The following is a 24,173-nucleotide window of genomic DNA, read 5'->3' on the forward strand; positions in this document are numbered from 1 at the left end:
TTGGAGTAATGTGGAAATATGTAAAAGTGCTATACATCCAGGCAAAATCATTTCAAAACTGTCAACTTGGATGAAAGGCACTAATCTGAAGCATATTCCAGGCAGTTCTAGAAGCTCACACCACTTACACACATCAAAGGCACCTTTAATTGGTGGTACTGCACATGTGCGCTAGGCACGGTTCTATAAAGTAGGGCCTAGGTGCTATAGCCTGTAACCATGAGCGTGGCGCCAAGTGAATACTATCAGCTACACATGTCACATGTCACTTGGCTCATTTACACCTGACACTGACATGGCGTAAGGGGTGGTGCCTAAGCTTTGGCACGCCAATGTGAGCTTGTGCTAGTATTCTACTATGACTTAAGCATGCCTAAGTGTTGTTACAGAACTGGCACTAGGTGCACTCCACTGTAGCACCAAGTTATAGAATTGCCACTATTAAAATGTTCCTTCCTTCTTTCTGCTCACAGATGGAATCATTACAGAACAAAGGCAAAGGATTTTAAGCAGCAATCAGTGCTTTCATCTGGCTTTTCCTTCAGACAAAGGAGTACTTTTCACACGCCACCTTGAACCCTCCAAACATGTTTAACAGATGCAAATCTGTTTAAGGCCATACATATGTAATTATAACTGATGATTATTCACTGATATCCTGTAAAACAGATGTGTTGAGGGTCTCAAGGACTGGAGTAGGGAATCACTAAACAAAAGGAAAAGACCTATTTCAACATTTTGATATCATAGCATGTGAATACACAGCCCCTCTCCCTCCAAGATCTGTTTCTCAGTTCGAGTGTCTAAACACAACAGAAATTTAATAACAATGACCGTAGCCGATATTCTCCGAGGACAGTAGGCCACGGCATCCGGTGCAAAATGCTGCCTATTGTACTGTTTCTTTAAAAGTTTGAGGTAGCACCAATTAGTACAATAACACAGCTAAAGGAGACAACTCCAAGGGGAGGTGGGTGGGTATGTGAGAATAAGTAGCCTGCTGTCCTTGGAGAATACCTGCTACAGATAATCTCTAAGGACAAACAGGCCAGCTAATTCTCACATGCGGGAATCACTAACTACCAGGCTCACTGAAAACAACAACAGCAGGTTAATTAGAACTCGCAAAGGCAAGGTCAAAAAAGTCAATTAACCTGAAAACATATATACACTGTTGTGAAGGTGAGGCCTCGAACAGAATAAAAATGGGCCTAGGAGGGTAGAGCTGGATTCTAGACCACAAACAAATTCTGCAGAACTGTCTGACCAAACAGACTGTCATATCAGGTGTCTTGCTCAAGGCAATAGTGAGATGTGAATGTGTGGAATGAAGACCACGTCGCAGCCTTGCAAATACAAACATAGAACATGATGGCAGATAAGGGCCAAATGGCCCACCCAGTCTGCCCATCCTCAGGATCCCATATGCCTGTCCCCTGCTTTCTTAAATTCTGACAGTCCTCGTCTCCACAACCACTACCAGAAGGCCATTCCACACATCCACCACCCTTTCCGTGAGAGTATTTTCTTAGACTCCTAAGTATTTCCTCTTAACTTCATCCTATGCCTCCTCATTCCAAAGTTTTACTTCTTTTGAAAAAGCCTCACCTTCTGTATATTGATGCCACTGAGGTACTTAAACGTTTCTATCATATCCCCTCTCTCCCCACGTATATATGTTAAGGTTCCTAAGTCTATATGCTTTATGACAGAGACCACTTACTAATTTTGTAGCCGCCCTCTGGACTGACTCCATCCTGTTTATATCTTTCTGTAGGTGCAGTCTCCAGAATTGCAAGCAGTATAAACAGGGCCTTACCAGAGACTTATACAAGAGCACTATCACCTCTTTTTTTCTGCTGGTCATCTCTCTCCTTATGCACTCAAGCATCTTTCTGGCTTTGACCGTCACCTTTTCTACCTGTTTGGCCACTTTAAGGTCACCAAATCCCATTCTTCTTTCATACACAGCACTTCACCCCCTTTACTGTACGTTCCCTTGGATTCTTGTACCCCAACTGCATGACCCTGCATTTCTTAGCATTAAATCTTAGTTGACAATTATTGGACCATTCTTCAAGCTTTGCTAGATCCTTCTTCATACCATCTATACCCTCCGGGGTGTCCACCCTATTACAGAGTTTTGTACCGCCTGCAAAGAGACAAACATTACCAGACAGTTCTTCCGCAATATCACTCACAAAGATGTTAAAAAGAGCCGGCCCGAGGACCGAACCCTGCAGTACACCACTGAAAACAGCCCTTTACTCAGAGCAAGCTCCATTTACCACTACCCTCTGTCTCCTTCCATTTAACTAGTTTTTAACCCAGTCACTTTAGGTTCCATACTGAGGGCACTCAGTTTATTTATCAGTCGCCTGTGCGGGACAGTGTCAAAGGTTTTGCTAAAATCTAGAGCCCCTCCCACATTCAACTGGTCACCCAGTCAAAGATCTGCATCTAGTGAAGTGAAACGAAGCAAACACCCACAGAAGGTGAGCTCTCCACAGGAAAACCAATAGGGTAAAACAAACAGTGGATCCAACAAAAAGTCCTCTCACAATGAGTGCCTTCCTGAACAAGGTCTTTATTCACAATGGCACAACTGACCCAACACGTGACGTGTTTCGGCCGTGAGGCCTGCGTCAGGGGTCTATAAAATAATGTACATGAAAACACAAATATAATTAAAAACATAATCACACCATAAAAACTCCAAATGACATTTTGAACATATCAAACCATAAAAACGTATGGACATAAATAATATGAATATAGATCAATATCGAAAATTATTACATAGAGATGAATGAGGACAAGACATATAATAGGGTACACTAAAATATATAATTCCAAAATGAGGAACATACCAAGTGTTGTCTGAAGTCAAATAGCCTTGTGGATTAGATGAAAAACCAACACTGAAACTGCTAAAAAAGGTATTTTAGTTATCATCATTTGAGATATATGTATTTATATATAATTTTTCATCATTTGAGATATATACATATTTGTATTTTTCTTTTAATTAAGTTGTCCTAATGGTTTAAATACGTTCAAAATGCCATTTTGAGTTTTTATGGTGTGATTATGTTTTTAATTATATTTGTGTTTTCATGTACATTATTTTATAGACCCCTGACGCAGGCCTCACGGCCGAAACACGTCTAGTGAAGTGAAGCCATGCTGCCTCAGGTCCTGCAGTCCATTCGATTCAAGAAACCTCACGATCCTCCACTTTAGAAGCATTTCCATTAGTTTAATCACCACCAAGGCCAGATTGACAGGTCTGTAATTCCCAACCTCCTCCTCACTTCTGGCTCTTGCGCAGAGAGACCACATCTGCACTTCTCCAGTCCTCCAGGACCACTACAGACTCTTGAAAAGGTCAGACAGCGGTGCTTCCAGAACACCTCCAAGTTCCTTGAGTACCCTCGGATGTATCCCATCAGGCCCCATCGCTTTGTCTACTTTTAATTTAGCCAGCTCCTCCTGAACAGAGTCTTCTGAAAATCGGTCCCGGTCTACCATCCATCCATCCCCATTAGCATTTGTTTTCTGCAGTCCTACCCCTGGCCTTTCATCCGTGAACACAGAACATAAATAACTGTTAAGCAGTTCAGCTTTATCTTTATTTGCTTCTACATATGCCTCCCCCTCAGCTCTGAGTCTCACAATGCTATTATGGTACTTCCTCCTGTCATTTTTATATCTGAAAAATGTCTTGTCCCCCAATTTTACCATATCGACTAACTTTTATTCCATTTGCCTCTTTGCATTCCTGACACTTTTCCAGCTTCTCTAAGCTTTTCCTAGTATTTTTGCCTGTCCTCCTCTTTCCAAGTCTTATTTTGTACCAGGAACAATGTATGAAGGCTAACCTTCTTTCCCTTACCTATTCAGCTACTATGTTCGACAACCAGAGTGGCCTTCTTTTCCTCTTACTTTGATGTAGTTTTCTAACATAAAGGTTTGTCGCCTTTAAAACAGCTCCCTTTCAGTTTCACCACTGCTGTTCTGCTTCCTTCAGCTATTCCCATCCAGCTAACTCTTTCATGAGAAATCCCCCATCTCGGCAAAGTTAGTTCTTTTGAAATCTAGGACTTTCAATCTTAAATAAGCGCTCTCTTCCTTTCTTAATATTTAACCATCTCATTCAGTGATCATGCCAAATGATCTCCAACTGTAACATCAGAAACATTCTCCCCGTTTGTGAGTACCAGGTCTAGGATAGCTCCATCCCACGTTGGTTCCTGTAGAGAATCCAAGATCTCTTTGCTTCTAGACAACCGCGTGACATCTGAAGTACTTCCCCTTTCCTAGCTATTTTGTGGATGTCTTCAATTAAGTCTCTGTCCATTTCTTCTGACTGTGAAGGTAACCTGTATATTACACCAATATAAATACATTTTCCTTTCCATTTACCAGTTTAACACCACAGGACTTCTTCCTTACCCATACGTTCTGCAGTTCTATCACTTTAATATTATTCTTAACATATGCCACTCCTCCACCCTTTTTTCCTACCCTGTCCTTCCTGAATAGATTATAGCCAGGTATAACTATATTGAAATCTGGGCTTTACCAGCGTAAAGATGATACTGAAAAACAAGGGACGGAATCATAGTACCAAAGGAATAAGTATAGAGAGAGAAGAGACAGGGCCACGAGGTAGGCCAATAGATAATAGGATAGAAGTGGAGGATGATCCATATACATTAAAAGAGAATGGGAGAGTTAAGAAAACCAAGACAGAAAAAAGACCTAAAATTCAAATGAGGACAGAGAATCAGGGAGTAAGGGATGGTCAACAGTATCAAAAGCAGCAGAAAGGTCAAGAAAGTAGATGACTGAGTAAAAGCCCTTGGAACTGACCAGGAAGAGGTCACTGGAGACTGTGGCAAGGGCCATTTCTACTGAATGTAGAGGGAAAAATCAGATTGCAGTATATCTACATTGAAGAAAGCCACAGCATGATGGCTGAAACACTGGTTCCACTTACTCGGATGTGGCAGGATCTGGACAACTGCAACAATCATGGATCAAGAACAGCTTGAGATGAAATAAAGTCAAGACAGCTGTGGTGAACAGCATGTTCATGTAGCTCTGATAAGAAAGGGAGGATGATAATGGACAATATTTGGAAAGGCAGTTAGGATCCAGTGAAGGTTTTCAGAGGAGTGGTGTAACCACAGAATGTTTGAAAACATCAGGAACAGCTGCAGTGGAAACTGATAGATTGAGGATATGATAGTTAAAAAGGATGACAGTAGGGGAGATAGAACTGAGTAGTTAGGTAGGAATGCGATCAGAGGAACAGTGAGTTTGAAGGAGGAACGAAGATGTGCAGTTTCCTCTTCAGTGATCACAGAAAAGGAAGAAAGGGGTGGCAGGGGTTGAAGGAAGAGGAGATGGAGGTGACCCGGTGGAGAACTTAAGGTTACTCTTGTTTGTCATTGAAGTATTCAGCCAAAGTTTGTTTTTTTTTTTTTTTTTTTTGGGGGGGGGGGGGGGGGAGGGAAGAGAGGGCTTGGAAGTAGAGGCACTTTGAGGAGGGATTTCTGTATGGAAAAAGAGACAGCAAGGGTTGGAGCCAACAGAGTTTGTCAAATGGATGTATTAGTCTTGTTTGGTTAAGTGCAAGAGCAGAGTGGAAGGAGGACAGCAAGAATTTGAAATGTATGAAGTCAGCATGGGGGGGGGGGGGGGGGGGGGGGAGTATGGGCTTTTAGCCAAAGGCACTCAGCAGATTGGGCACAGGAACGTAGGTTGCAGATTCTGGAGGTCAGACAAGGCTAGGATTTGGTACGTCTTACAGAACAAGGAATGGGAGGAGCGAGAGCGTCCAGAGCAGAGGACAGAACAATATTAGCCTCCTTGATGGATAACAGAGACACCGCAACTGAGTTGCATCTCTTTTAGAAAGATGCGCTGCAAAACCTGCCTCTCAAGAGCTCTGCTTTGTGATGTCATAAGCCACACACTGGCAGTTGCACTCTGCCTGTGCCATGAACTCGTGGCCATCTCCAGAAGTAGTAGTAGAGTCGGGCCCAAACTCATTCTCTTCTTGCTTCCTTGGGGAACCTACCGCAATCCCCAGGTTGCTCACAGCACAAGCACTGAAGGCTTCTCTGTCCCTTATCAATCGCTTGTTTTTATTATTTTTTAAACCAGACTTTATTGGTTTGCTCAGTTGTTTCTGGCTCTCGAGCATCCCTTCCACAGGACTGTAGAGGGGGCCAAGGAACATGAAAGAGGGCCATAGGAGCCAAGCTGGGGCTGAGGGGTGGACCATCAGTTTTGCAACCCCAGGCTCTGTGGACCAGCCCAGCAGGTTCTAGTCTCTATCTCTCTTTCTTTTTTTTTCTTTGTAATGTGCAGGGCCAACCTATAGATAATTTTTTTATTTTAAAATGAATTTCTCTGGGCCTCCTCCAAACCCTTTGGAGCCCTCTAAGGTCCTTTAAAGGAGCATCACCTACCAGCGAGCTGCTCAGGAATAGCCCCCACACTCTGGAACTTACTCCCAGAGGGAATATATTCAAGTCAAGACTACATCAATGTTAAATTGCAGGTAAAAGCCTGCCTCCCTGAGTACTGCATCAATGTTACATGAATGCTCTTTTTTTATTTTTTATAAATCTCTTATTAGTGAACATATGAATGTTCTACTATGCTATGCTAATATGTATTTCTGACACGGTATTGTATCATTATTACTAGGATTTAATTTGCCGATCTCCAAGTTTACCTCATTAAGTGTATTTTATACTTATATTTGGTCATTTAACTGTTACATTGTTAACACAATGTAAGTTGTGTATGTCAAGCTATGTCTGTTGTATGCTGCTTGGGTGAATCTTCACATAAAGGCAGTTAATAAATCTCAAAATTACTAACTTAGCTGAAGGAGCAAAGTCACAGCATATACTCTTTTTAAAGCCATCTTTATTGCATCCTGCTCCCAGGAGGGTAAGCCTCAGAAAAGGAGGGGGGATGGGGATGGGATTTGATTCACCACCTTTCTGTGGTTACAATCAAAGCAGTTTATATATTATATACAGATGCTTTTGACTCGTAACTACTTGTAACCACTCGCCTCCATCTACCCTCCTCTCCTCCTTCCTGTACACATTAATTGATTTGATTTGCTTACTTTATTTTTGTCTATTAGATTGTAAGCTCTTTGAGCAGGGACTGTCTTTCTTCTATGTTTGTGCAGCGCTGCGTATGCCTTGTAGCGCTATAAAAATGCTAAATAGTAGTAGTAGTAGATACTATTTTGTACCTGGGGCAACGGAGGGTTAGGTGACTTGTCCAAGGAAACAGGGAGCTGCAGTGGGAATTGAACCTGGTTTCCCTGGTTTTCAGGCCACTGCACTAACCATTAGGCTACTCCTCTAACACCAGCAGGAGGTGCTGCAGTAGCAGCGGCTGTCTTCCTATCCTCCTCAGGACTGAAAATAGTGCAGCCAAGTCCCGCTAGCTGTCACAAAGCACCCAAGTCTCTTATGCACTCAGGGAAGGCTCTGGAGACACAATAGCCAACCCACAGCATGTCTAAAACTGAAGGTAGTTTTCAGTGTACATATTCACAGTGGTAATTATATTTCAATGAACAGCTATGGAAACACAGAGGCACACAACCAAGCTGAAGCTCTCATACAGAAGAATGACTGAAATATAATTGTGGGAAAATACGCGGAGAGAAATATATAAATACATTTATAATATTAAATGTTTTAAACGTCTGACAAAGTACCATCAAAACTTCAGAAACTAGGTATATAACGTATGGAAAAATTAATTACCTGATAATTTTCTTTCCATTAGTCCCAACAAATCAATCCAGAGACTTGTGGGTTCTGTCCCTCTACCAGCTGGTGGAGATAGAAAGAACCTCCGAGGTTTGCTATATGTGGACCTGTGCAGCCAAGTAAACCTCAGTATGAACACCACCAAAGCAGTGGAATGGAAACAATAGAAAACTCTCCTGACATTGGCAGACCAAACGCCCAACATACTTCCATCACTTCCAAATGTATTTGTTTTTATTATTTAATCAAATGAAGGAACATTCAGAACAATGAAACACGAAAAAACTAACCAACCAAAACAAAACCGCAGACAGTAAATCCAGGGGGGACCCTCTGGATTGATCTGTTGGGACTAATGGAAAGAAAATTATCAGGTAAGAATTAATTTTTTTCTTCCATAACGTCCCACAGATCAATCCAGAGACTTGTGGGATGTACCCAAGCAGTCCTCAAGTAGGGCGGGATACCTCCAACCCAGCAGAAATCACCGACGAGCCAAACACTGCATCCTGCCGAGCTGCCACATCCATCCGATAATGACGACTGAACGTATAGACCAAAGCCCATGTAGCGGCTCTGCAGATATCTTCCAGAGAAACCAAATGGGACTCTGCATAGGAGGAAGCCTGAGCTCACATAGAATGAGCACAAATTTGCACAGGGGCTTGCTTGCCCAATGCCACATAGGCCGAAGTGATGGCCTCCCGCACCCAATGGGCTATGGTGGCCTTGGAAGCCATATGACCCTTCTTACTGCCTCCAAAAAGGACGAAGAGATGGTCAGAAAGACGAAATTCATTCGTCACCCCCAAATACCTGAGAAGAGCCCACCTCACGTCGAGGAAGCGAAGAGCCCGGAACTGCTCGGGGTAATCTTCCCAGCGAAAAGTCGGCAAATGCAGAGACTGCCCCAAACGAGAAACCACCTTGGGCAAAAACGAAGGAACTGTCCTAATCGATACCCCCGCCTCCACAAAACGCAGGAAGGGGTCTCTGCAAGAAAGAGCCTGCAACTCTGAAATTCTCTGAGCGGAAGTAATGGCTACTAGGAAAATCGCCTTCAAGGCAAGATCCTTAACCGTAATCCCCGATAAGGGTTCGAAAGGAGAATGCTGAAGCGCTTTGAGAACTAGATTAAAGTTCCAGGATGGCAGAACTGGAAGGTGCGGAGGATGCAACCGATTTATGCCCCTCAAAAAAAGAACCACATCTGGGTGGGAGGCGATCGATGCCCCCTGAAGCCTGCCTCCAAAGCATGCCAGAGCTACCACCTGCACCTTAACAGACCTCAACGAGAGGGATTTCTGTACACCCTCCTGAAGAAATATGAGGATAACTGATACTGAAGCCGAAGCCACTGACAATCCCGAACTCACGCACCACAAATCGAAGGTACGCCACACTTTAGCAGAAGCTATCGAGGTGGATCTTTTCCGAGCCTGAAGCTTCGTAACGATAACAGTGTCCGGATACCCTTTCCTTCTCAACTTCGCCCTTTCAAGGGCCAGGCCATAAGACCAAAGGGGGAGGAGGGATCCTCCATCATGACTGGTCCCTGCAGCAAGAGACTGTCCTGCTCCCGGAGCCGGAGAGGACGATCGAACAGGAGCCTGACCATATCCGCTTACCAGGGTTGTCTGGGCCAATCTGGGGCCACCAGAATCACTCGACCGGATGACTGGCAATGCGAGCCAATAACCTTCTCACCATAGGCCACGGGGCAAAGGCATAGAGCAGGCCCCTAGGCCAAGGTTGTAGAAGAGCATTGATGCCTTCTGAGCCCAGTTCTCTTCCCCTGCTGAAGAAACGGGGAACCTTTGCATTGAATGTGGTGGCCATTAAGTCCATCACCGGCATCCCCCAACGGGCAGCTATTTGATCGAAGGCCAGAGGGGAGAGTGTCCACTCCCCCGGCTCTAACTGGTGGTGACTGAGAAAGTCCGCTTGCACATTCTGTGAGCCGCCGTCAAGAGAGGGAGATGAGTCTATGCCCAATGACGGATAAGGGCTGCCTCACACGCTAGTGGTGAACTCCTGGTGCCCCCCTGGCGGTTAACGTAGGTGACTGCCGTCGCATTGTTCGCGAGAACTCGAACTGGGCAACCATGGAGAAGAGACAGAAACTCCCGAAGGGCCAGACGAATCGCCCGCAAGTCCAAGCGGTTGATGGACCAAGACGCCTCTGTCGAGGTCCAAATGCCTTGGGCCTTCCGTTGGAAGCAATGAGCCACCCATCCAGACAGCTATGCATCCGTGGTCACAATCTTCCATTCCAGGGTTTGCAGAGGAATGCCCGACATCAGATTCTTTTGAATGAACCACCAGTGCATGATTGTGTGCAGACGGGTCGAACATGGCACCCGAACCTCGTAATCCTCAGAGAGAGGAGACCAATGGCTCAGAAGGTGCCACTGTAGAGGACAAATGCGAGCTCTGGCCCACTTTACGACGTCCAAGGTGGAGGCCATGGAACCCAGAACTTGTACATAGTCCCAAGTCTGCGGGTTCGGAGTTTGGAACAGAGCTCGCAACTGACCTTGAAACCTCTGTGCTCGAGCTGAAGGAAGAGGAACTATCCCTGTTCGGGTATCGAAGCACACTCCCAAGTATTCCAGCGTCTGGGAGGGCGTAAGGCTGCACTTTGGGAAGTTGATCACCCAACCAAGCGATTGAAGCAACCCGACCACTCTGTCGGTTGCCTGTCAACTCTCCTCGAAAGAAGACGCCCGCAAAAGCCAGTCGTCTAGAGAAGGATGGACTTGAATCCCTTCCTTTCTGAGATAGGCTGCCACTACGACAAGGACCTTGGAAAAAGTCTGAGGTGCTATGGTTAGGCCAAAGGGCATCACTATGAATTGAAAATGACAACCGAGCACTGCAAAGTGAAGAAAATGCCTGTAGGGAGGCAAAATTGGAATGTGTAAATAGGCCTCTGAGATCAAGAGATGTCAAAAACTCCCCTGGCTGTACCGCTGCGATCACCGAGTGGAGGGTTTCCATGCGGAAATGCCGAACCCATAAGGACCTACTGACACACTTGAGATCTAGGACGGGTCACCAAGAACCGCCCTTTTTTGGCACCATAAAATAAATGGAGTATCGACTGCACCCTCTTTCTGCTGGGGGTACAGGCTGGACGGCTCTCAGTCATTGTAAGTTGATGAGGGTGTGACGAACTGCCCGCACCTTGGCGGGAGGTTTGCAAGGAGATTCCAGAAACGAGTCTACTATCGGACGAGCCAATTCCAACTTGTAGTAGCTGTCTCTGATAAACTCCAAGACCCATCCGTCGGATGTTACCCTGGTCCACTCCACCAGGAATAGGGACAGCCTGCCCCCAATAACCGGCTGGAGCTGGACCAGGGCCCCATCACTGGGCGGACCTGGCTAAGGGCTGGTTTCTGTTACCAGAAATGAAGGCCCGCCTGTCACCTCAAAAGGGCTGAGATCTCTGAGAAGACCTTGTTCTCTGAAAAGAGGCCCCGCGACCTGGATGGTAACGACGTGTATCCCAAAACTTAGGTCTTGGTCCTGCCGGTCGCACAAATTTGGACCTGTCCTCCGGGAGGCGCTGGCCCTTAGTCATCGAGGTCCTTCACAATCTGTTTTAGGTCTGTTCCAAACAAACGCATTCCCCTAAAAGGAAGCCTTGCCAGCCGTGACTTAGAGGCCACGTCTGCAGCCCAATGTCACAACCACAGCCTGCGACGTGCGGTGACCGCTAGGTAAACCTCCTTTGCAGAAGCCCTCAAAAGATCATAAAGAAGATCCGCAAGGAAGGCTAAACCGGACTCTAAGGCCAGCAAAACAGCCATGAGGTCCTCCGGAGAGAAGGCTTTCTGTACCCACGATAAGCATGCCCGCTCCGCATAGGAGCCACAAACTGAAGCTTGAAGGGAAAGGGCCACTACTTCAAAGGACAGCTTCAAGCAAGTCTCCAACTTACGATCCTGAGGATCCTTGAGCGACGTGCCACCCTCCACCAGGAGAGTGGTTTTCTTAGTGACCGCTGTGATTAATGAATCCACCGTAGGAACCTTCAGCAAGTCCAAGTCAGCAGCAGGCAACGCGTAAAGCGCGACATGGCTCTAAGCAACCTTAAGCCCACTGTCTGCCTTATCCCACTGCGCCAAAATAAGGATTTTCATGGCCTCATGCACATGAAAGGGATAAGGTGGGCATTTGGTGCCAGACATAATAGAGGGCACCGGACCTGTTCCTCTTGACGATTCAGGGGGGGAAATGGCCAAAACCTCAAAAGCCTTAATAATCAGGGAGGGAAGCTCTTCCCTGCGAAAAAGGTGGGCAGCCGTCGGGTCATCCCCCTCCTCAGAAGGCAGGGTGACCTCATCTGCCAAATCCAATGATTCTGAGGGAGAGCCCGGAGACAAAACCGGGCCATCTGTGTCAGATAGCTCCTCGGGATCCAAAATCTCAACCCGGGGGCGTTTTGGCAGGAAAGACTGAGAGGCTGCAGCAACTGAAGTTTGCTGAGGAAGAGATGGGGCTGCCTGAAGAGAAGCTCCTGAATTCTTCAGACGAAAGGCATTGTGCATTAATAAAACAAAATCCGGGGAAAAAGAAACTGAAAGGGACTCTCCTGCTCCTCTAAATTGCTTCCCTCTATTGGAGCCTGTGTCACAGAAGTGCGCTGTGCTTCTTGTCTGTCAACCGCCATGTGCAGAGCTGGTCGCGCCTGAGAGGAAAAAATGGCGCCTGCCAATAAGCGCTGCACTAACTGCCCTGAGGAAACCGCCGAAACTATCTCCTGCGCTTCCGACTCACCGGACGCCTGAGGGGAACCCGTCGTGCTGAACACCCGCTGTGGGCTGATGGCGGCACGACTCACTCCCCTGATGCTGCTCTCCAGCCCCCATACCATGAGCAGCACTTAGCCGCCTCAGAAGGCACTGACATGCTCCAGAAACGCCTGCCCCTCAAACAGACTAAGCAGCCCGTCTAGCTCCAACGTATGATTAAACAAAAACAAAGTCTCTTAAAGAGATGCTTACCTTTTTTTTTTTTCACTCGGGAGAGAAAGGAAACACCCGATCAGGCCCAGAGCCCCGGGCGACAGAGGAAAGGTAGGGGGAGACCGGGTGGGACCTGGCACCACCAGGTGTACACCAGAAGCTACAAACAGCCACTCAACCCCTGACTGTGCTAAACTAGGCCCAAAGGACACCAGTAGCCAGATCAAACCAGAGCTGCACAGAGATGTCCTTCCACCTGCTAGATAAAGAGAATACTGAGGTTTTCTTGGCTGCACAAGTCCACACAGAGAGAACCTCTGAGGTTTGCTATATCTCCACCTGCTGGTAGAGGGACACAACTCACAAATCTGTGGATTGATCTGTGGGACGCTATGGAATTCCTAAAGTTAATGGATTGTTATATTTACCAGTTAATGAAGGTTTTTCTATTTTCTTTTCCTGGCTGTTTTCAAATTAAACCCCTTGATTATGCTGTGGGCAAGTGTGTTTTAATAAGCAATACGTTTTATATATCTATGTATATCATGATATTTTAAAAATGTTTTTACTTACTCTATTCTTCGGCTTTGTTTTCAGATAGGGAAGATAGTGGGAGATAGTGGGGAAATAGACCATGGACTCCAGAGACAAGAAGGACAATCTTAATGTGTTTCAGCCCATCGGCCTACATCAGGAGTTTTTTTTAACAAAAGGATCTCAAAATCTCCAGACGTGAAACTTTTCAAATTGAATCAATGAGTTGATCTTGAAAAAGACCTTTGTTATAAACAATGTGATCATAGGGAAAGTAACCTGCACTGCATGGCAAGTATAACTCTACAAAGCCTTACTGGGCACATTAGGTGAGCCATGTTCAGAAGGAATGGATCCTAAGGAGCTTAGCCGAGATTGGGTGGCAGAGCCGGTGGCGGGAGGCGGGGATGGTGCTGGGCAGACTTATATGGTCTGTGCCAGAGCCAGTGGTGGGAGGCGGGACTGGTGGTTGGCAGGCGGGGATAGTGCTGGGCAGACTTATACGGTCTGTGTCAGAGCCGGTGGTGGGAGGCAGGGATGGTGCTGGGCAGACTTATACGGTCTGTGCCCTGAAAAGGACAGGTACCAATCAAGGTAAGGTATACACAAAAAGTAGCACATGTGAGTTTATCTTGTTGGGCAGACTGGATGGACTGTGCAGGTCTTTTTCTGTCGTCATCTACTATGTTACTATGTATATGTTGGTCTTCATCTGCCATGATCCACTATGCTACTATAATTAGAACTTCTGACATTCAGTTATTATTTATTGCTGTATTCAGTCAGTCTGAAGCATGGTACTATAAAATGTAAGACTTAGATGCTATATATTCCCAAGCCCTTTCCATCTCCACCTCCACCCCAATAAGACACTTCCAATGGGGTCCCTGAACAGCCTCTCTCTTACAACTGCAATGTTCTCATCCCTATCTACTGCCCTTGTGCTTTTTAAGAGAGAGGCAGATGCCAGATGTCATCACAGTGCCCTGGTGGCAAGCCCAACTCCTGGTCATGTAAATGCTGCAGGAGTGGAACTGGACAACAAATGGTGACAGCAGCAGCACTTCAGCTGGCCTGTGCTTCTCCTCCATCTCCTCATCAATGCCAAATCTATCTGCAGCCATGACACCTCAACCTGATCTCTCTCTTGCCGCCTGCAGCCATTGTGTTTTTAGCACTCCAGGGGAGGAAGCAGCAGGTTGAAGTGCTTTGGCTGCTGGTTTTATTTTGCTAAATAGAGACTGGCAGCAGAGAGGAGAGGGAAGACAGGCACTGGCCGACTCAAATATTGCGATCAGCAACAGGTGGGGAGTGGGAAGAAAACTACTTCTACCTATAGTGAGCCAGGGTCAGGTGGAGTCATTGCAAGCTGGAACTGCTCCCTATCCTGGAGTAGACAAACTAGATGAGGAGAGAACAGAGAATGATAGGAGGTACATACAGAGAAAAAGAATCTGGAAAGGGAGAGGTGACCCAGAAGAGAAACAGAAATGAAAAGAAGAACATGAGAGTCTGGGAGAAGGAAACAAATCCCTAAAATTTCATTTTGTGACAACAAAATATCGATGAACATCTGTTGGAAAATAAACACCTAAAATTGAAATGTATAAACACCTAGGACAAAAAAAACCATAGTGCTTTACTGACAGGCTTCTGAGCTCATGAATAAAATCAAAGCTCATATGCAACCCACGGTCCATGCATTCTTTGACAGCATTTACAAGATTATTTTTGGAGAAATTAGGTCTTATCTGATCATTTTCTTTCCATTAATCCTTCCCATTATTCCAGAACCTGTTATCTCCACCTGCTGGTTGATGGATACAACTATCCCACAGGCACTGGAATAGTGGGAAGCTACATAATGGAAACGGCTCTTTTCCAGTGATTATAAGTGAACCACTAGGTTCTTTTTTCTCCGAGACAAACATGCAGCATGCTCCAGGCTCTGTATCATCTTACCTTCTCTTTAGTTTGTCCTTGACGTGCGATGGCATCATATTTAATTTTTCCCTCTGCATCCACCTGGACGGCCAGAGCATTGGACGTTTTCTTCTTCCTCCCCATTTCCAGGGGGTATTGTGCCAGATGAATCTCTGGGAAAGCACCCCCATCTCCAAACTCCTGAGGAGATATGTGTTAAAACAGCTTTTAGAACAAAATAATTAACAGACTTCCTTTTTTCTGGATTCTATTTCATTGCTGAAGAGAAATTAGCTCCTGGGGAGAACCGAGCAAGTCAACAATTAATAGAACATCTAGGGGTGACATCAGCAATTGGGCTACCATTAAAACAGGTTATTTTACTACAAGTCATGCTATTTTAGCATAGGATCTCATTGCATAAAATGGGACCCTGTACTATTTTTAAGTTTTATGTCAAGCTGTACCTGCTGTACACCGCCTTGGGTGAATATCTTCAAAAAGGTGGTTAATAAATCCTAATCAATCAATAAATACATAAAATAAACCATCTAAATGGTAGCCCACACATTGTTAACTTCCCACATTTAGGCCTATGTCTGCAGAGTTCTGGAAGGATCCTTGGTATGCAACTTCCAGCCAGGAATTGTCTCTCTGTAAGGACCAAATCAAGTAAACTGGAAGGGGGGATTTAAAACAGGGGAAAAACATTTGTAGCTGAGAATGAAGGCTCATGGTGCTAGATGCCAACCAAGAGCAAAGGAAAAAGCCCACAAACTTGGAGAAACTAGATCCACTACGGGGGTAAAGATAAAAAACAAGAAAATAGCGTGATCAACACGACACTTCCAAAACACCATGGAGACGAGTAAAAAAGAATACTACTTTATTAAAAAACTCAAAACACTCGACATGGAGCCGTGTTTTGGCGAATAATGCCTGCCTCAGGAGTCTGTTTGTTGTGTATGCCAATGAATGGAGCAACATTTTGTCCTTTGATTTGTTACAGTGGCTAATGGTGCCACAGCAAGGTTCTTAGGCATGGTGACAGATCTGCTGCACTAAGAGGACGTGTCGGGCAGAGAATGGGTGTTCCTATGCCAACCAATAAGGGCATCTACATTACCGCATGCTAACTGGTAAGCACATGGATAAAGCAGGAGCCCTTACAGCCCACAAAATAGAAAGTGTCTTGCCATTTCAAGCTTATGCTTGGCGCATTCACCTATCATTAGTCTTTTTAGAAGCTTGATTTGGTTTCCTCGCTTATGTTGCTCCATTCATTGGCTTACACAACAAACAAACTCCTGAGGCAGGCATTGTTTGCCGAAAAACGGCTCCGTGTTGAGTCTTTTGAGTTTTTTAACATTGTTTTTTCAATAAAGTATTATTCTTTTTTACTCAATTCCACGGTGTTTTGTAAGTGTTGTGCTGAGCACGCTACTTTCTTGCTTTTTAACCATGAGCAAAAAACAGGAGGAAAACTGCCAGGTCAAAAACGACAGACATGTGACACCAACAATGAATACAGCATGAAGACCTACAGAGACAGAAGTACCCAGAAACACCTCAAAGAATGAACTTAAGTGAACAAATGAAATGTGACCTCTGGGAAAGGTATTGTTACACCAAGAAAATGTGAAATTCAATAAATAAAACTGTATCATATGGGGCAGCAGTAGCACATACAAGACTGATGAAGGGGAGAAATAAAGGAGCCTTCTTGAAGGACACCAACTCTGTCAGCAATGGGGGACTCAAAGCATGTCTTGCCCAGGAGCACTAGCCAGGAAGTCATCACAGCAGGCTGAGGGAAGAATAATCTTCAAGACTCCCTAGCAGTGTGATGTATCAGCTAGCCTGGTGGGCTCAACTGGTACTCTACTCCAAGCTGGAACCTCTCCAATCTACAGAGATTGTACATGTCATTTCTGGAGTGCATATACCTGGTTGGAAGGTAAATCACCGCCATACTGAGCACACTAATAGAATGAAGCACTTCTTGCTAAATCCTATAACAAGCGATAGTAATGAATTACAGGGGAGACATGCTGTCTACAAACATAATTCAGAGTCACTCTTCAGCACAGAGTTACAACATAAGACAAAATGAAAAAAAGGAGTGGCATTTTATCTAGCTTCAGTTTTAAGTCTCAATGCAATTCCTATACATCAGAGATGCAGATCACCCTCCAACACCCAACAGCTTTTTGTTGCATTATTCAATGACAAACAAGGATGTCCAATTAAATTAGCTGATTCTGTGTTGCACAACAGCAAGTATGGCAGCTGACTCAGCACGGAAGCTCACTACCTGACCATGTGAGGGAACTGTGTGTACTATGGGCTAGCAGTGGTCCCTCTGTCTCCACCTTCCAAGAGTTGGGTTTTTGCAGTGTTCAACTTGACAACCCTCTGTATTTTCTGGAGTGGAGGAGTGGCCTAGTGGTTAGGGTGGTGGACTCTGGTCCTGAAGAACTGAGTTCAATTCCCACTTCAGGCACAGGCAGCTCCTTGTGACTCTGGGCAAGTCACTTAACCCTCCATTGCCCATGTAAGCCGCATTGAGCCGAAAGCGCAGGGTACAAATGTAACAAAAATAAAATAGATACTATTGGAGATTCTACATGGAATGTTGCTATTCCACTAGCAACATTTCATGTAGAAGGCTGTGCAGGCTTCTGTGTCTGTGAGTCTGACGTACGTGCAGGACGTCAGACTCACAGAAGCAGAAGCCTGCGTGGCCACACTGGTGATCTGCAAGGGACGATGTTGCTAGTGGAATAGCAACATTCCATGTAGAATCTTAAATAGTAGCAACAGTGGAGGAGTGGCCTAGTGGTTAGGGTGGTGGACTTTGGTCCTGGGGAACTAAGTTTGATTCCCACTTCAGGCACAGGCAGCTCCTTGTGACTCTGGGCAAGTCACTTAACCCTCCATTGCCCCAGGTACAAATAAGTACCTGTATATGTAAGCCGCATTGAGCCTGCCATGAGTGGGAAAGCGCGGGGTACAAATGTAACTAAAATAAAATAAATAAAAATATATCTGAGTGATGGACGATGGAAATGTATACTCTTGTATTTTTTGGTCATGATTTAATAAAACTTTAAATAACGATAAAAATCAGTAGTTTCCTTGCACAGAAACAGAGTAGTATAGGGGGTCCATGCAATTTCTCTGAAGAAAGTTCTTCTCTATTTCCTAGATCAGCATTTTCTTCCAGGTCTTTTCCCCATACAAGGACCACCATACATAAACCTACCTCCCCTTATACTGTTCAAAGATATTATAATCTTTAAAAAAAAACTACAGCTAAATGCTCCTCTTAGTGCTGCTTCAGGAAAGATACTAAGCATCACTGCAAGAGAAATACATCCCCAAGGCCTTAGTCCGCATGCACCCCTGGGCAGTGCAGAAGCAGAACTGTGACCTAAGACTAGGTCAAGTGGCAAACCCATATGCTAGCTCAACTTGTTCCACGTCTGGATTCTGACGTTTAGTTAGCGGACAAGCCCCTGCTCTGCTAAACTGCTGCTATGATGGGTGAGAACAGCCTTGTCAGTGGCATAGTACTGTATATTAGGCATGCAGAATGGAAAGCAGTGACACTGAAGAATTTGAAAACCTATTCTCTCACTACAAACCCTGAGAGACTCCACAACAAAAACGGCAATCAGCCAGATAAAACAGTTTTAAATAAAGGCAGTTCTGAAAAAGAATTAGGAGACAAAGATTTCAGAAGCTTACCTCCAGGGAGCGGGGGGTCCAACCTTTTCTGTATCCATATGGAGGTGGTTCTCTGCGAGATGAAACCAGAGCTGTCTGTCGTGATTTCTGGGCTCTCACCTTCTCCTCAGCCTCCAGCTGGTCCTGGGATAGCTGGGTAGGTGCTGGTAGAAAGCTAGAAGCAGAGAAACGAGGAAGATATTCTTAGCACAGTTTTACAGCGCAGACCTTGCAGATGGTCACTGCCCATTCTCTACAACATTTTCCCATCTTTTTCCTTCATCCCCTGCTACAGAGAAATCAAAAGCTTGACTGACAGCAGGATATGAAATAATGAAACAACAACTAAACTAGGAAACGGACAATACTAAATCCCTTGCCGTATGATCCCACCCTTGCAATCTGCATGGAACGAACCACACCAAATATTATCCACTCTGTTCACACCGGAGTCTGTGACCACTTCTCCGGAACTGTGCAAGCCACACTGAGCCTACAAATAGGTGGGAAAATGTGGTGGGATTTTATTTATTTGTTACATTTGTATCCCACATTTCCCCACCTATTTGTAGGCTCAATGTGGCTTACATAGTACCGGAGAGGCCTTTGCAGACTCCGGTGGAAACAAATACAAAGTGGTGTTGTGGTAAGATAAAGTACGTATGGCACAACCACACTAGGGAATCGTACAACGGAAGAGTTGTGTTATGTCCATTACGTACTTTAGTTTTGTTGTGTTGCAGAGATCAGGATTGGTAGGGTATGCCTTTTTAAACAGGTTAGTTTTTGTTTTTTTTCCCCGGAAGTTTAGGTGGTCGTATGTGGTTTTCAAGGCTTTTGGTAAAGTGTTCCACAATTGTGAGCCTATGTAGGAGAAATTGGATGCGTAAATTGATTTGTATTTCAGTCCTTTGCAGCTTGGGTAGTGCAGATTTAAGTACGTTCGTATTGATTCGGATGTGTTTCTGGTTGGTGGGTCGATCAAGTCTGTCATGTATCCTGGGGCTTCGCCGTAGATACTTTTGAGGACCAGAGTGCAGATTTTGAAAACAAATGTACAAATGATACAAATGTAACAAATAAATAAAATATCCCTCTGTCCCAAACTGGGTCTAATGTTGCTTTCTAAATCCCCAGCAAGTGACGCCACAGGCAAAGTGCTTAGCTGCTCTTCACTAACCCCCACCCCCCTATTAGCCCTGTTAATTTGGCATTAGAATAAAAATCACTGGTTAATGTAAAACAAAGTTGAGCAAACTCCGTTCTGTAATGTTGATTTTTAAAGAGGGATACAGGGGTGATCTGGGAAGTTACAGACCAGTAAGCCCGACCTCAGTGCTGGACAAAATAGTGGAAACTATTACAAAGAATAAAATTAAGGAACACATAGACAAACATGGTTTAATGGGACAGAGTCAGCACTGGATCAGCCGAGGGAAGTCTTGCCTCACCAATTTGCTTCATTCCTTTGAAGACGTGAATAAACAAGCGGATAAACGTGAGCCGGTTGATGTAGTGTATCTAGATTTTCAGAAAGCTTTTGACAAAGTTCCTCATGAGAGACTCCTGAGAAAATTAGTGTCATGGGATAGAAGACAATGTTCTGTTGTGGATTAGGAATTGGTTATTGGACAGAAAACAGAGGGTAGGGTTAAATGGTCATTTTTCTCAAAGGAGGAGATCCAGGAAATTATAGACTGATGAGCCTCACGTCGGTGCCAGGCAAAATGGTAGAGACTATTATACAGAACAAAATTACAGAGCAAATTCAAAAGCATGGATTAATGAGACAAAGTCAATATGGATTTAGTGAAGGAAAATCGTGCCTCACCAATCTATTACATTTCTTCGAGGGGGTCAACAAACATGTGGATAAAGGTGAGCCGGTTGATATTGTGTATTTGGATTTTCAAAAAGCGTTTGAAAGTATCTCATGAAAGACTCCAGTGGAAATTGGAGAGTCATGGGATAGGAGGTAGTGTCCTATTGTGGATTAAAAACTGGTTAAAAGATAGAAAACAGAGAGTAGGGTTAAATGGTCAGTATTCTCAATGGAGAAGGGTAGTTGGTGGGGTTCCCCAGGGGTCTGTGCTGGGACCGCTGCTTTTTAACATATTTATAAATTACCTAGAGATGCGAGTAATTAGTGAGGTAATTAAATTTGTTGACGACACAAAGTTATTAAAAGTTGTTAAATTGCAAGAGGATTGTGAAAAATTACAAGAGGACCTTACGAGACTGGGAGACTGGGCGGCTAAATGGCAGATGATGTTTAATGTGAGCAAGTGCAAAGTGATACATGTGGGAAAGAGGAACCAGAACTATAGCTACGTAATGCAAAGTTCCACGTTAGGAGTCACTGACCAAGAAAGGGATCTAGGTCCTTGACGATACGTTGAAATCTTCTGCTCAGTGTGCTGCAGTGGCTAAGAAAGCAAATAGAATGTTAGGTATTATTAGGAAGGGAATGGAAAACAAAAATGAGGACGTTATAATGCCTTTGTATCGCTCCATGGTGCAACCGCACCTCGAATATTGTGTTCAATTCTGGTCACCGCATCTCAAAAAAGATATAGTGGAATTAGAAAAGGTGCAGAGAAGGACAACGAAAATGATAAAGGGGATGGTGCGACTTCCCTATGAGGAAAGGCTAAAGCGGCTAGGGCTCTTCAGCTTGGAGAAAAGGCAGCTGAGGGGAGATATGATAGAGGTCTATAAAATAATGAGTGGTGTTGAACGGGTAGATGTGAAGCGTCTGTTTACTCTTTCAAAAAATACTAGGAGTAGGGGGCATTCACTGAAGCTACAAAGTAGTAAATTTAAAACAAATCGGAGAAAATGTTTCTTCATTCAACGTGTAATTAAACTCTGGAATTCGTTGCCAGAGAATATGGTAAAGGCTGTTAGCTTAGCAGGGTTAAAAAAAAAAAGTTTTGGACGGCTTCCATAGGCCATTATTAAAATGGACTTGGTGAAAATCCACTGCTTATTTCTGGGATAAGCAGCATAAAATGTTTTGTACTTTTTTGGGATCTTGCCAGGTATTTGTGACCTGGATTGGCCACTGTTGGAAACAGGATGCTGGGCTTGATGGACCTTTGGTCTCTTCCCAATATGGCAATACTTATGTCCATAGTCTGAGAAGGACATGGGGGAAACCACTGCTTGCCTCGGGACTAGTAGCATGGAATGTTGTTACTAATTGGGATTCTGCCAGGCACTTGTGACCTGGCTTGGCCACTGTTGGAAGCAGGATACTGGGCTAGATTGACCATTGGTCTGACCTAGTATGGCTATTCTTATGTTTTTATGTATGAAATAAACCTGGCATAATTATGAAGCAAAGAACAAAGCAAAGAGTTGAGCTGAGGTTTTGGATCTTGTCGGCAAGGGAGAGGCTCTCCCAGATCCATTTTCTAGAGTTCAGATACATAGCCAAAAGGAATCCAAATATGAACCTACTGCTGTGAGCATGTAGTGGTGTGTACACAAGTGCTAGGGTCCATTAACCAATCTAGATCAGCTCTGCAGCTCAGGGACTATGTATATCTGAGAAAGGTTCAGCAAATGGAGAACACTAGATGTAGATTGTTTATGAAAACTAAGACTAAAAACAGAGCCAGTAGATTACTGGAAAATCTATGCACTACCTTGCTGAAGCCTGAATGTCCCACAGCATGTTGACCAAGAAAATTGCTGAAACACCAGGCTGGACAGCTCCCACAGCATTGAGAGCTTCAATGAGGCAGATGTGCCCTGGACTACTGCTTCTTTAGCAGCAAGGTCCAGTTTGAGCACGGCAGACGGAGCCCAGGGAGGCAACTATCTAATGAAGATCATTCACATGATTCCAAGTACCAGCAAGTCCCAAAGATTATCCTTCTGCCAGCTCCAGTCCTAATCAGGAGGCCTGACTCTCCATCCACACGATCACAAACTAACCCAAGGTCATTAAGAAGGGAATCACTCAATGGCCAGACTTAGAGTCCTGCTGCTGAAGTGACCAGATCGGGTTTATTAACATGGATAATAGCTCCTGGGTATATGTTATCAGAAGCACAGGTTCCAACCGAACTAGAAGAAAAGGGAGAAAGAAAAAGTACCGTGCCCCTTCCCCAGCTATGGGCAATTTTATGAACGTGGATTGTAAACTTGACTGTCTTGTCACTAGTATGCCAGATTTCTGTTGTCTTCATGCTCTGTGGGAAACCTTCCCAGCTGATAATAATTCTGCTTGCTTTCTATTCAATGACGGATACAGACATGCAGCCAAGTGTAATGGTGCTCCAGAGGAGCTGGTAAACAATCATTACTCCTCCGTCTGCACAGCTGCCCAAGTTAGTAATCAAACTGGAAATATTTATGGCAGATTTTATTACTCAAACCTTTGCCAAGAAAGAAGAGAAAAGAAAGTGGTCTCCACCCAATAAATAAACCAGTTTGGTAGCAGATTTTTCACTTACTATGCCAACTGTGTGTCAGCCGTAAAAGCAGTGGTGCGCTCACCTTCACTGAATCGCTAAAACATACGTCAAGTAAAAGATATTAGCAATAGCTTGTAATCCAACCAGCTTCCAGTAAAATCTCAAAGCAGCCAATCACAGTTAAAATATATATACACAATAGTTAAAAGTGAAAACTTCCTTTCCAGGTACCACAGAATGAAGAAAACTGACATATTCTCTGTCCTTGGATAGTGTTTGCCTTGTAGCGCTATAGAAATGAGAAGTAGCAGTAGTAGTGTTTTAGAACAAAAGTCAAATAGATGGGCAAGTCACAGCACTGCAGCACAGGAGATGCTAGTTTAAGAGAGATGACTGAGGTCAGGCTTATTAAGGAGCCAGTATAGCTCAGGAAGACAGCCCAAAGACCTCCTTCTAGCACAGTGAGCGATCACTGCATCCAGCCATGCCAGCTGGCATCAGAGAGGGTAGAAAAAGAAAAAGACTGTGAACATTTCATGATGCTCAGCTTCCTTAGTTGACCACAGGTACTAAGTGGCAGGGTAGCTTTCAAAACACACAATGATAATCACATGCCCATTTCACTAGACAAAAGAAAAAGAAACAGGGATTCAAAGTGTGAACTGGGGGTCATCGAGTACTCCATTTACAGTATAAATGTGAACAAAATTAGAGGGCGATTCAGAAACTACTGGAGGGAAGACAGACAGACATGATGGTTCCCTGCAGGAGGT

General features: G+C 44.5%; 1 protein-coding gene across 1 annotated transcript in view; it reads right to left on the minus strand.

Moving 5' to 3' along the window:
* Positions 1-24,173, minus strand: part of LOC115458954 (SNW domain-containing protein 1) — a 65,192-nt gene that overhangs the window by 31,520 nt on the left and 9,499 nt on the right. The window contains exons 2-3 of the mRNA XM_030188810.1: positions 18,998-19,151; positions 15,287-15,448 (exon numbers count right to left, since the gene is read on the minus strand). Coding sequence (XP_030044670.1) covers positions 15,287-15,448; positions 18,998-19,151 — 316 coding nt within the window. The remainder of the gene's footprint in view (positions 1-15,286; positions 15,449-18,997; positions 19,152-24,173) is intronic.

This window comes from Microcaecilia unicolor, unplaced genomic scaffold (assembly GCF_901765095.1).
Source record: "Microcaecilia unicolor unplaced genomic scaffold, aMicUni1.1, whole genome shotgun sequence".
NCBI classification, from domain to species: domain Eukaryota; kingdom Metazoa; phylum Chordata; class Amphibia; order Gymnophiona; family Siphonopidae; genus Microcaecilia; species Microcaecilia unicolor.